The 13,384-nt window shown below is 45.8% G+C and overlaps 2 protein-coding genes across 4 annotated transcripts in view; one reads left to right on the forward strand and one right to left on the reverse strand.

The window, feature by feature from the left end:
- Positions 1 to 8,464, forward strand: part of Ddhd2 (DDHD domain containing 2) — a 37,132-nt gene extending 28,668 nt beyond the window's left edge. For all 3 annotated transcript variants that reach the window (XM_055593369.1, XM_055593371.1, XM_055593370.1), the window contains exons 17-18: positions 6,175 to 6,282; positions 6,603 to 8,464. In XM_055593369.1, the coding sequence (XP_055449344.1) occupies positions 6,175 to 6,256 (82 nt within the window). In that variant the 3' untranslated portion in view covers positions 6,257 to 6,282; positions 6,603 to 8,464. The remainder of the gene's footprint in view (positions 1 to 6,174; positions 6,283 to 6,602) is intronic.
- A 603-nt stretch (positions 8,465 to 9,067) lies between these two features.
- On the reverse strand, positions 9,068 to 13,157 carry Plpp5 (phospholipid phosphatase 5). Its single transcript, XM_055593332.1, has 7 exons — positions 13,033 to 13,157; positions 12,813 to 12,921; positions 12,594 to 12,684; positions 12,178 to 12,241; positions 11,682 to 11,806; positions 10,792 to 10,962; positions 9,068 to 9,677 (listed from the first exon to the last, which is right to left on the reverse strand). Exons 1-7 carry the CDS (start codon positions 13,092 to 13,094, stop codon positions 9,514 to 9,516), a joined length of 786 nt encoding a protein of 261 aa, XP_055449307.1. The 5' UTR covers positions 13,095 to 13,157; the 3' UTR covers positions 9,068 to 9,513.
- Between the last annotated feature and the right edge of the window lie 227 nt (positions 13,158 to 13,384).

Here is a 13,384-nt window from a genome sequence, read left to right on the forward strand (position 1 = left end):
CTTTCTTTCTTTCTTTCTTTCTTTCTTTCTTTCTTTCTTTCTTTCTTTCTTTCTTTCTTTCTTTCTTTCTCTTTCTCTCTTCCCTTCCTTCTTTCCTTCCTTCCTTCCTTCCTTAATCTCTCTCTTTCTCTCCTTCACTCTTTCCTTTCTTTTTCTTCTTTCTCTTTCTTACTTTTCCTTTCTCTCTTTCTTCCTTTCCTTCTTTTCCTTCCTTTCTTTTTTCTTCCTTTCCTTTTTTCTCTCACCTTCTTTCCTTCCTTTTTTTCTCTCCTTTGCTCTTTTGTTTTTTCTTTTTTCTTTCTTTCTCTTTCTCTTCCTTCTTTTTCTTCCTTCCTTTCTTTTTCTTCCTTCCTTTTTTCTCTTTCTCTTTTCTTTCTTTTTCCTTTCTTCTTTTGTCTTTCTCTTTCACTTTCTTTCTCTTTTTTTTGTAACCATTTTTTTAAAATTTTATTTTTCTCATTAGTTACATTTTTGTTAATTCTGTATCCCAGCTGTATCCCTCATTCCCTCCCCAATCCCACCCTTTCTCCCTCATCTCCTCCCTGCCCCTTTCCAAGTCCACTGATAGGGGAGGACCTCCTCCCCTTTCATATGACTCCGTTTTGTCAGGTATTTTCAGGACTGGCTGCAAAGTCCTCCTCTGTGGCCTAACAGTACTGCTCCTCCCTTGGGAGGTGGGGAGGTCAAAGAGCCAGTCATTGAGTTCCTGTTAGAAATAGTCCTTGTTCCCCTTACTATGGGAAACCAATTGATTACTGAGCTATCACAGGTCACATCTGAGCAGAGGTTCTAGGTTTTATCCACTCATGGTCTGGTTGAGTGTCCATCTCAGAAAAGACCCTGTGCCCAGATATGTTTGGTCCTTGTGGAGCTCCTATCCTTTCCACATCAAACTCCCCTTCTTTCATATGATTCCCTGCACTCTGCCGAAGGTTTGGTTATGAGTCTTAGTATCTACTTTGGAACACTGCTAGGTAGAGTCTTTCAGATCACTTTCTTTCTCTTTCTTGCTCTTTTTTCTTTCGTTCTTTTCTTTCTTTTCTTTTTCTTTCTCTTTTTCTTTCACTTTCTCTCTCTCTCTCTCTCTCTCTCTCTTTGGTTTTTGAAGACAGGGTATTTCTGTGTAGCTCTGGCTATCCTGGAACTCACTCTGGAGACCAGGCTGACCTCCAACTCATAGATCTGCCTGTTTCTTCTTCTCACATGCTGGGATTAAAGGCGTGTACCACCTCTAAATCAATTGTTCCTATTGTGGAAACGGTTGAGTCTCTTGATAGACATAAAAGGGCCATTTTTACTTCCTTATCTGGAAATTACCTATACCCTTTATTTTCTCTTCTGCCTTAGTTACTTTTTTATTGCTGTGATGATACCATGACCAAGGCAGCATATAAAAGGGAGCATTTAATGGAGGCTTGCTTAAAGTTTCAGGGCGTTGGTCCATTATCGCCATCGTAGGGGAGCATGGTGGTGGGCAGGCACGGTCGGTGCTGAAGGAGTAGGTGAGAGCTCACATTTAATCTGAAAGATGCAGACAAAGAGAAGCACTTGTCTGGGTGTGGGTTTTTGAAACATCAAAGCCCACCCAGTAACACACCTTCAACAAGGCCACACCTCCTATCATAGTTCTTCCCAGAGCGGCTGTGCTAGCTAGGGATCAAATATTCCTGAATATGAAGTTATGGGAGCCATTTTCATTCACCCCCCATCTCTTTATTCTCCTTGTATTGAAAGGCTGAGACTTTGCACTGATTGACAGATATTATAGGAGATGCACGTGTGCGCTCCGTAGTTTGTATTTGAGCTCTCTCTACTATATTATCTTATTTTATTCCTTTTTTTCTTGTTTTTTCAAGACAGAGTTTCTCTGTGTAGCCCTGGCTATCCTGGACTCACCTTTTAGACCAAGCTGTCTTCGAACTCACAGAGATCCATGTGCCTCTGCCTCCCTGAGTGCTGGGCTTACAGGCGTGCATCACTGTGCCTGGCTTTTAGTCTTCATTATGTGTGTATGGGTATGTCCCGCTGCCACAGAGGTCAAAAGAAGGCATCAGATCCTCTGACGCTGGAGTCATGGGCAGTTGTGAGGTGCCCAGTGTGGTGAAATAGTCTCCCTCTGTAGCTCTGGCTGTCATAGAACTTACTGTGTAGACCAGGCTGGCCTCAAACTTTCAGAGTTTCACCTGTCTCAGCCTCCTGAGTGCTGGGGTTGAAGGTGGGGTCAGCACAGTCAGTTTAAATTCTTTATAGTTTACATTTTCTGTTTATTGGTGTTTTGCTTGTGTCTGCGCGCACACACATGAAGGTTCCCATGACATTCTGGTGGAATTAGAGGACAACCTGAGAGTCAGTTCTCTCTCTACTCTGGGTCCTGGGGATTAAGCTTGAGGTCAAGCCCATGTCTGCCTTTATCCTGGGCTGTACTCTGCTGCCCTCCCTGTGCCAACTCCTTGTATATAACTGAACTGTGTCTGATCTTCCTAGCTAGACATATGTGCCAGTTCTGGCAGATTACCCACTAAGCCAGCTGTCCTCAGAACCCCTTTTCCTCATCTGTTTACATACAATTTGAGTATGTTAGGGTTCTCTTATGCAGAGTTTCTCTTTTTAAAGGTATTTTACTTTATCTTGTGTGCATGAGTATAAGCGCTTGCGTTCTGTCACACATGTGGAGGTCAGAGGACAACCACATGTTTTGGGAATTGGTTCTTGCTTTCTACTTTGCTGAGGCCTGGCCTTTCATTTCTGCCACGGAGCTACACACACTAGAGGATGGCTGGCCTCAGAGCCCACACAGATTGTCCTGGCTCTTCCTCATATCTCACTGGAGGGTACTGGGATCACAGATGCATAACAGCACACGTAACTACTCTACCACTGAGCTATCTCTTTGTCTCCCTTGAGGAGTTTGTTAAGCTCAGGGTCCTTGGGTGTTGGGTTTTTGGGGAGGAGGGTTAGCTGTTAGATAATTCTGTGTGTGTGTGTGTGTGTGTGTGTGTGTGTGTGTGTGTGTGTGTATTCTTTTCTTGGAAGAAATCCATTAGATTTCCTTAGACTGTCTGTCAAGAGGATATATGATTCAAAAACAGAAGCACAGATCTGGAGGAACATTTGTTAAATCCTTAGGTAGTCATTTATGAATGTTACCACTTATAATCAGATTTGCTTAAAAATAAACACTCTGGGGGAGCAGCCTTGCCAGGCCACAGAGGACGACAATGCAGCCAGTCCTGATGAGACCTGATAAGCTAGGCTCAGAGGGAAGGGAAAGAGGAACTCCCCTATCAGTGGACTTGGAGAGGGGCCTGGGAAGAGAAGAGGGAGGGAGGGTGGGATTGGGAGGGGACGAGGGAGGGGGCTACAACTGGGATACAAAGTGAATAAATTGTAATTAATAATAATAAAAAAAAAAAAACAAATACTCTATTGCCAGTAATCCCAGCACGGAGGAGGAACAGGCAGTCGGACCTCTGAGTTTCAGGCCAGCCAGAACTACTGATTGAGATCCTGTGTAAAAAAAAAAAAAAAATCCCCCAAACAAATGAAAACAAAAATCTTGTTTTTATTGAGCCTTTAAAAAAAATAGATATATCCAAGAATTTTTTTTTTTGAGACAGGACCTTACTATGTAGATACCAAAAATTGTCCTAAAACTAAATTTCATAGTAATATTTTTTACCCAGTTTCTCATTGTATTACGGAAAGCAAACACTCATGGTTCCTTCAGTGTTTTCACTGATAGAACTCCATACTTGATTGGTTTTCAAGATGTAGACCCAAACTGTAGTTCCCTGCGGTGTCTTACTTGGATGTAGATGGCATAATTTCTCTTTTATGTGTCACTGAATCTAATTATTAATGTTTTGCTGAAGATTTTTGTGTCCCAATTTGTGAAGGATATTCATTTTTCTATTGTCTTTTATTTTTTTGTTATCTTTTGGTTAAAGAGTGATTTCCAGAATAAACTGGTAATTCAACTTCTTATGTTTTCTGGGTTAATCTGAACTGATTTTTTTCTTATTGTCTTTAAATAGTTATTTATCTATTTATTTATTTAATTGAGACAGGGTTTCTCTGTGTAGCCCTGGCTGGCTTCGAACTCATAGAATGCTGGGATTAAAGGCATGTGCCACCACTACGCTACTAGGTTTATTTATTTTAAGTGTATGGGTGTTCTGCCTGCTCATTTGTCTGTGCACTGTGCCATACAGTGTGCCCATGGAGACCAGAAGGAAGCATTGTGTCCTCTAGAGCTTGAGTGATAGGTGTTCTTAGCTTTCATGCGGGTGCTGGTCCTCTGCAAGAGCAGCAAGTGCTCTCAGCTCAGCTATCTCTAGCTCATTTCTGTTTGGGATTTTCCATGAAGATGGGACTGGATTTTTTTCTGGAAAGATCTTAGCTACAAATACAATTTCTAAAGTAGACACAGATATTTAACAGATAATCACTAAGATTATCCCTTCTGAACTGAGTTTAATAGTTTGGCCCATTTGTAGGCTGTCAATAAAAGAATGGAGCCAGTTTTATTAGCATTCGAGAAGGAAAATAGCAAAGCAGGCTACTCTAGGAGGGTAGCTGACAAGATGTTAGGCTTTCTAAGTTTGAGGCAAGAAAGCTAGCTGAATCATGGTGGTGTATGTTTCTAATTTTAGCACTTGGGTGCCTGGAGCAAAAAGATATCTGCAAGTTCAAAGCCAGCCAGGGTCACATAGCAAAAATACTTTGTCAAAAACTGGGAAGATTCTAAAGAGTGCTTCAGCAATGAACATTTGCTACTTGCTGGATGTTTGGGGCAGGTATCAGAGACAATGAGAAATTTATTAGAGTGTCCCAAGTATCAAGACCTAGGGCTGGGGTCCAGGAAAGACAGAATGGAAGGAAATGGACTGGGATTTAGAAAGTAGGCAGGCTTTTTGTTCAAGTTGGGAACTGGTAGTTGAAAAATGGGAAAGTTCTTTTTTTTTTTTTTTTTTTTTTTTTTCCTGTGTGTGTGTATGGGGTTTTTATGTGCCCAGAGGAGGAGGACACTAGTGTCCTGCTCTGTCATTCTTTGTTGCTTTGAGATGGAATCTCTCAATGCATTTGGAACTAGGCTAGTGGCCAAAAAGTCCTAGCAAACCTCCTGCCTCAGACCCTCACTGTGCTGGGGTTATAAGCGACCAGACTATGTAAGTACTGAGTTTCTTTTCTTTTTCTTTCTTTTTAAAAATTTACTTCTTTATTTTTATGAGTGTTCTATAAGATACCTGCATGCCAGAAAGAGAAGATTGAATTCCATTGTAGGTGGTTTGAGACACCATATGGGTGCTGGGAATTGAACTCAGGACCTGGAAAAGCAGCCCGTGCTCTTAACTATTGAGCCATTTCTCCAGTCCTGAGTGTTGGGTTTCAAACTCAGATTCCCATTCTTGCCCAGCCAGCTGTATAGCCACTGAGCCATATCTCTAACCCTACTTAATAGATTTAGAATTCTGGGTCAGACAATTTTATTGCTTTTTCCAAAAAGCAAACAAAAGTTTGAAAATGAAGGTGAGCCAGATGTGGTAGTGCTCACCTCTAATCCCAGCACTCAGGAAGGCAGAAGTAGGTGGATCTCTGTGAGTTCGAGGCCAGCCTGATCTACAAAACAAGTCCAGGACAGATGAGGCTGCACAGAGAAACCCTCTCAAAAAAAAAAACCCCAAATAGATAAACAAAGAATAAAAAAAATTAAAAACAAAGGTGATCAACTAGATAGCTCCCCACTTTTTTCAGGAATACCTTCAATGGAGTTGGGCATGGTGGTTTATGCTTGTAATTCTGACAGTCAAGAGGCAGAGGTAGGAAGGTTTCTGTGATTCAAAACTACCTTAGCTGTAGAGTAAGTTCCAGGGATAGCAGTGGCTGGAGTGAGACCATGCCTCAGGCAAGCACGGATCTGTGAACTCTCTTGATCATTTACTGCCTTTATGAGGGAAGGTGCCAGGACCCTTACCTCTTCCTGTTTCCAGACAAATGCTTTGCCACATCACCTTGCAAACTAATGGCTAACAGTGTGCCTCTAAGGTGCATCTTTTTGCCATAGTTAAAATGAGTCAATCAAGCCAGCCAAGCAGGGTGTTTGTATAGATAAATGAAAAGCACATGGCACCAGACTGTTCCTTCTTTTCTCACTGTAAGTTTTTCTCTACACAGGGAATCTGAAGATACAGTATTGCTAGTTCTCAAAGAGATCTACCAAACCCAGGGCGTCTTCCTTGATCAGCCTTTACAGTAAAAATGACCCATCTGTGGCTGCTTAATGTAAGTTTTTAATGCAGTAAAGTGTTTAAATGTTCACATGTTATAAGGAACATTGGAGCTGTAAGCTCCTTATACAAATTTGTATACATCCCCATGATTTAGGTAATGCTCAACTAGAGGGCACTGATTACAGTTCATAGGAAGGGTCCAGTAGCCCACTTAGAAAGGGATTGGTGCATATCTTTATCTTGGGCTTGGGATCTTGGGGGCTAGGCCCCCAGATGGGGACTTGGAGAGTCTGTATTAGACCGCCGGATTCTTTGTGGTGGCTGGTTATCCTGATTGAGCTGCTGTGACCTCTTTCCTACTCTCTCCTATAGATGGACATTGAAAATCCACATGCTTGTTGCTGCAGCTTTCCTCTCAGCTACATCACATCCTGCATGTTGCCTGCCTTACTCCACAGGGGCTTAGAAGATAATCCTTCTTGGAGATTAGTGGAAAGCAGACAGAAGACTCATGGCTTTGCCTAAACACTCGCCAGGTTCTGTAGCTCGGGAGTTAACATCTTTTAATGCTTTAACGGCAGCACTTTGTTTATGACATGGAAAGGAATACAGGCTGTTTGGGGGCTTAGAAAAAAATTTTAGAGAGGTTTACTCCTTACTCCTTGGACCAGTATATTCTTAAGATTTAGAGGTAGTTTGAGGTCCAGTCATTTTTGTTCTCTGCACTGGAAGGCTAAACATAAATGGATATGGAAATGGCTGCTCTTTCTTTGAGCCCCCATTTCTCTCCTGTGTGTAGTCTATAGGAACAGACTGGAGCTGACTAACAGTAGAGCTTGCTTGGAACATTGTCAGGTAGGCATACTGTAGGAACCACTGCTGGTGCTTGTTCTTCTTAGAGCTGCTTCAGCTCCTACAAACCTGAGGACTGTAGGAGTTGTTGCCTGCCTTTCTATACCATATTCCAAACTGGGCATGAGGTTAAGGAAATGACTTGGGAACACTTATTTTGAAGTGAAGTTGTAAAAGTTGGACAACTTGAATTTCTGAGGCCTTTCCTGACTGTTCATGTTGTAGATGAGATCTTTTAGTCACACCTCTTAAGTTACCTGCCACTTCTGCTTGAGTAAAGGAAGTATTGTGACATAAACACCATTGCTTCCTAAGGAATCATCAGTGTTTACTTGCAGTTGACAGTCAGTGTTGGTTGAGCATGCCAATGTGGGGAAAGACCACATTCTGAAAGGAAACCCTATCTATGGGCTCTGAGGAGCAGCTGTGTGCACTGGTAGCTGAGTCTGGACAGTTCAAGGCTTCTGCTTCCCACTCTGCTTTAGGCTTTCTTTCCCCTTCCTCAGCATGTGCTGTCATCTTCATTCTGTTCATGGTGGTCCTCTATGCTCCTCAAACCAACTCCTCAGATTTTTTTTTTTTTTGTAAACCTATCATGATATCCAGAAGCACAGCATTTAATACTCAGATGGCAGTGCTCTTCCCGCTTTTTGGTACAGAAAAGAAAGGGAGGTTAGTCATGGTACCCTGGAGGATAGAGAGGCAAGCAGAGGATACAGTGAAAGCTGGCCTGCCTTTCTGCTTATGGGTAATGGTGGAGAGGCAAGCTACTGAGAAGTTCCAGGTGTATGGAGTACTTTATTTTTCTATAGTATCCCTCGAGTAAGAATTACTGGGAATTAAACAGCACTCATTAAATACTAATGGTAAGTTTCTGTGAAGTTGCTGTCTTCAAATTTGTTTACTCTTGTTAGCAGAATTGTAACTGCTAAGAGTAAACCAAAGTACAACCAAGACTGAGTCTTGTAACCAAAGACGGGCAGTTTGGCCCTGCAAAGCTAGATAAACCACTGCACTAAGAAAGGCTTCTTCCTGGAAACCCGGCATCTACTAACTCAGAGCTTGTACCTCACCATCCACTTACGGTGTTATCATGCTGTGTATTACACAGGCGAGCAAGGTGGCTAGGGACCTGTGTTTACAGATTTGCACTGCATCATTTGTATCATGTACAATCTCTTGACCAAGGCTGTTTTTAAACTTTAGTGTAACAGCATTTTGTACATATTCCTGGCTGCACAATAGTGAGAGATGTGTGCAAGGAGAGATGAATAGTACTGACTACCTTTCCGATATTTGCACTTTTGAAATGTTTGTTTTCTATGTGATTATATTTAAAACTGTAGCAAATGCTGAAATAAACTATTGACCAGTTACCTACATTCGTGTAGCCTTATCTATCGTGAAGAAAAATCAATGTAGTAGGCATTTTTTTTCTTATGTTCAAAACATAAGTTCAAAACAAAGTTTTAGGCAAATAACTAATATATGCTATTTTCCCTTAGCTAATGTTTTCATTGTCATGGACAGGTGTAGCTCAGAATTTAAAGTGTGGCAATTGTAAGTGTCTGTAGATACAGGAAACACAGAGCATTCCTGTAATATCTATAAGTATTAGCTGATAACAGATAGCAGCAGTTAGTTATGTATGTCAGATTAGAACCCAGCGCTGATCTCCTAGACCCTGAATGGTTCTCAAAGTACCAGGTTCTTAAAGTGGCAGGTGTTCTGAGGGGAAAAAAATGCATTGAAAATATGTTTAAGAGTATGTTACAGCTGGGCAGTTGTGCATGCCGTTAGTCCCAGCACTCAGGAGGCAGAGGCAGGCAAATCTCTTTTGAGTTCAAGACCATCCTGATCTACATAGTGAGTTCCTGGACAGCCAGGACTGTCTCTTTGTGAACAAAAGGCAGAAAAAGATACATTTATCTTCTAGATAATCCATATAATTTTTTTCTTTCCTGATGTAGTAAAAAAGTAAAAAATTGGCCAAAATTGGACATTTTATTATTTAAGGCGTAATGGAATGTTACCACAGAAAGTAAACAGAATCAAAGCTTGACTGGCACTGCCCTTATTCATAAGGGACAAAGATTACATTTGGTCATTAAGCCTTCCAGGATAAAGGAGGGTCATGAAAAGCCTCCTTTGTGAGCAGGTCTCTTTAGGAGTGACATTTACATTAACGTAAAAATGCTAGATCTTGGGAAACCAATCCAGTGGACCAGATTCACTAACCTGGTGAGAGAGATTCCCTTGCCAGATCAGGCCAGGCCAGGGATTTCCTCAGGATCTAGCCTTGGGAGTGGGGGAAGGTACAGTCCTGTGGCAGCAGACTCGTGTGGCTTTTACCCTGGAAGAGGTAAAAGCCAGAAATCCTTGGCTTGAGTATGGCATCCAGTTTGGAGGTTTTTCATTGAGGTAGATTCAGCTAGATATCCAAGTGTTGAGGCTCACTGGGCTTCTTCTGTGAAGAGGGAAGTCTGTGCTTGTCCTGAAATGGCCTATGGCATTCTCTATCAGTCAGAGGGGGATAGTACTGCCTGTAGCAGATGTAGGCGAATGCCGTTCCAATCATGGATCCAACCAGCACATCTGCAGAGAGAAAGTAACCCCCCTTTAACCTACAGGGGACTTGGCCTTCCAGGTTATGCTGCGTGTGGGGCCAAAAAAAAAAAAAAAAAAAAAAAAATCCCTTACCATGTCTGTAGTTTCTTTATAGAGTGTCTTAATTTTATCATAGTTACAAGATTATTGGTCAATTTGTTCTCTAAACACTGAATCAAAACACACTCTTACTTAAGTCAGCATGGGCTGACTTAGAATTTTTTTTTTTTTAACATAGAAGAGTAACGTGTGTTCTTATGTTTTTAGTCACTGACTTGTTTTCACTAATGTTCATTCACTGTGAGACTTGGGCTAGAGGGGGAGACCCCGTCCTTAAAAATACAGGGAGCTGGTGTATGGTGATACACACCTTTTAACCCAGCACCTGGCAGACAAGGGGCTGTATTTCTGGGAGGTCAAGGCCAGTCTGGTCTACATAGCAAGTTCCAAGGCTACCTAGTGAAACCCTGTCTCATAGGGCGGGGCTCAGGGTGAGGGTGGGTTAACAGTTGGGAGCTGGGGAGCTGGCTCAGCAGGAAAGAATCCTTACTTGCATGAACAAGAGGAACTGAGTTCAAACCCCTAATACCCACGTAAAAAGTGAGCGTGGCCATATATGCATGTGTAACCCATGTGTTGTGGAGGGCAGGATGGATGACTGGCGATTCTGGCCATCAGCCCAGCTGCCCTGTGACTGGGTCATGTTCCCCTGCACACACGCATGCACATTTAGAGCATACACAAGTTAAAGTTTGTGTGTGGGTGTGTGCTTGCCTATGTGCATGCGGGAGACACGTGTGGAGGTGAGAGGGTAACTCTGCAGTCCAGTTTTTCCTGCAGCCTTTATGTGTGTCCCAGAGATCAAACATAGGTTGACAGGCTTGTGCAAAAAGTGCCTTTAATGCCAAGCTGTCTCGCTCACCCAGAAGTTACCTTCTGTCCTCCGGCTATAAACACACATGCTCAATACAGAGCATGGGCTGTCCACACTTCCTCATCTGCTCATTCATTCAGCAGATGAGACCCAGTAAGCCACTCGTCTGGGCCAGGTTCGAGAGTTAAAGCAGGTGAGGCAGAAACTTTGGCATAAATAACTGCTCACCTTGCCAGTGGTGCCTGTAGTCACACGTGCGAGAGAGTGCAATCACAGCTGCAAGGAGGAGAGGCGACAGAAAGGCACAAAGCCTCCAGGAGTTCCCTCTGCCCTGTGGTGTGAAGCAGTGTAACTTTCCCGCCAGGTAGAAGGAAGCAAAGGCTAGACCAGCAAACGCAACTAGAACAGGGAAGGTCGACCCATGAGTCCTGTTGTCTTTGAGTGGGAGCCCTGTCACCCGTGTCCATCGGGGGCAGGGAGCAAGAGCAGGCTGTATCCCTCAGTTACAGGGAAATGAAGGACTTTGTTTTCTGTCCTAGAGTTAGTATTTTAAGTAAGAACAGATTCTGGAATAAAAGTTGTTACTGTGGACTGTGCTGTAGAATCGTGGTCTCTGAGTGGGGATTACAAAAGTAACAGGATATACCTTAGTGGGTTCTTGGGAGCTACAAAGGTAAGACTCTAAAATGCTCAGCAGCCGAAGTGTAGCTTGAATAAATATTTTTTCTTTGTGACCAGTAAGAGGTGGTTCATTCCTGTTAAATGTAATCATTTTTAAAAGTACGTATTGGAGGGGCTGGAATTGGCTCAGAGGTTAGAGCATGGGCTGCTCTTCCAGAGGTCCTGAGTTAATTCCCAGCAACCAAGTGGTGCCTCCCAACCATCTATGAGACCTGGGGCCCTCTTCTGGCGTGCAGGCCTACTGGCGCTGGGGAGCTGACTCAGCAGCAGTGAAGAGCTTTTGAGAGGACCTAGGTTCAGTTCCCAGCACACATACTCAAGTGTGGCAACTCACAGCACTGACTCCAGCTCCAGGGGCTCTAGTGCCACCTTGTGGACTCTACAGCATGCACACACATATTTAAACAAAACACAAGTGGGTCACGTGAAGTTCATACAGGAAGAATGTCCACTGGGGAAGCTTTTACGGCCCTCATTCACCACATCCTTGTCGCCCGTGCAAGTCAAATCCGAGTGGGCCAGGCCGTCAGGAAAGCATCGGTAGAAGAAATCTGGGCGTGGCCTGGAAGAATAAGCACATACAGTTCACTCCTCCAGGAAGGACTGCTGAGTTGTGGTAGATGTCAGTAATTGTTAACTTCTGGTCTGGCAGTATCCTCGGCAAACCAATGTAATGTGATTCCGATGGTCATTGTGCTCAGAAAAAAGCTTTAGTCGCGTGGCCGGTGCGAGCGGCTCGATGATCTTAGCACTAAGCACACTGTAGGAATGCTAGAGGCCGCGGCTGTGGGCAGGCAAGACAGGACACAGCAGGTGGCACAGTTAGGACAGGCGGAGGGCAGGGGGGGAGAGAGAGTTCAGGGTGCGGAAAGAAAGCTCAGTCTGCTTGAGGACAGGATGGGGCCCGAGGGAGGGCTGAGTGTTCTCACTTACCTCCCCACTATGAGTTTTATTACGTTGGTAAAGACACCATTCAGAGCCAGGGCAAGGCTGGCAGCTGGAAAGCAAAGCAACTGTTAGGACTGCCTGCTTGGGGTGGAGTGTCACCATCTCCACCGCTCTGAGCTGGAACCCAACCCGAACCGAACACAAAAGCGACTGTGCCTCCTGTCCCGAAGAAACTGGCCCAGGGGCACGGCAGCCGGAGGACTGGGGCGCAGCCGCTCGGTGCCCGCGTGAACCGCTCTCACGGCTCTAGTGTTGTTCTGCCCCGTGGGGTAACAGCGGGAAAGGGCAAACTTTAGGGTACAGTTCCCTACAGCCCCCAGGACCGGACGAAGGCGGGGTTGAGCCGAGCCCCCCAGGTCCTCGGCGGCGCCGAGCGCAGCACGCCGAGGGGGCGGGCTCACCGAGGCAGGCCTGCTTGCTGTCAGCGGCGTCCGCTTTCCTCAGACACTTGGCCAGGAAGATGAGGGACAGCGGCGTGAGGAACGCGATCACCTGGGCGAGAACACACGGCAGGTAAACCGCGCCCTCTCGCCCACGGGCGAGTCACCTCCTGGCCGGCCCGCGCGGGGCAGGGGCGTCCCCGCCGGGGGGGAGGGGGAGGGCGGGGGCAGCTCACGCACAAACATGGGCCCGGCGGGCAAGTACTCCGCCTCCACGTACGGGTTCCGGTAGAGCCACAGCTCCTCGGGCTGGATCCGCCGCTGGAACGGGGGGAGCAGCTCGGTCAGCCTGGCGGGAAGGGGCGAGGACTGACGGGCGGCCGCGGCGGAGGGGCCCGCCGCCCCGCAGCTCCCCGAGCGCTGCGCCCGGGACGCCGGCCGTGTCGGGACGGGCGCTTACAGGAAGGCCGCGAAGAGCAGGGCCCGCACGCCCAGCTCGGCTCCCAGGGCCGCCGTCCCCATGCCGCCACCGAGGCGAGGCGAGGCGAGGCGAGGCGAGGCGCGGGCCGGACGCTGACGTGGCTCCGCCGGCGCAGCGGGGCCGCCCGGGCCCAGCGCCCCCTGGCGAGCTCCGAGGGGGCCGCACGGCGGGGCCTCGCGGGGCAGGACTTTGAGAGGCCTCGGCTCTGTTCCGGGTACCGCCCCGCGGAGGCAACGAGGGCGCCGTGCCTGGGTGGCCCGCACTAACTCACTACCCAGCAGGTCACCTTTGGGTCTCAAAGCAAGGATGAGTGTCCTTCACCAACCACGCG

The sequence above is a fragment of the Psammomys obesus genome, unplaced genomic scaffold (genome assembly GCF_907164565.1).
Source record: "Psammomys obesus unplaced genomic scaffold, mPsaObe1.curated_primary_1811, whole genome shotgun sequence".
NCBI classification, from domain to species: domain Eukaryota; kingdom Metazoa; phylum Chordata; class Mammalia; order Rodentia; family Muridae; genus Psammomys; species Psammomys obesus.

Bases quoted from the DNA above. Each gene is read 5' to 3' on its own strand.
- Plpp5 (XM_055593332.1), bottom strand. From the start codon at position 13,094: ATGGGGACGGCGGCCCTGGGAGCCGAGCTGGGCGTGCGGGCCCTGCTC. The intron at 12,685-12,812 runs GTGCGTGAGCTG...GTTCTCGCCCAG, and splicing joins TGCCCGCCGGGCCCATGTTT to GTGATCGCGTTCCTCACGCC. The intron at 9,678-10,791 runs GTGAGCAGTTAT...TTCTCTCTGCAG, and splicing joins CTACAGGCACCACTGGCAAG to ATGTGCTGGTTGGATCCATG.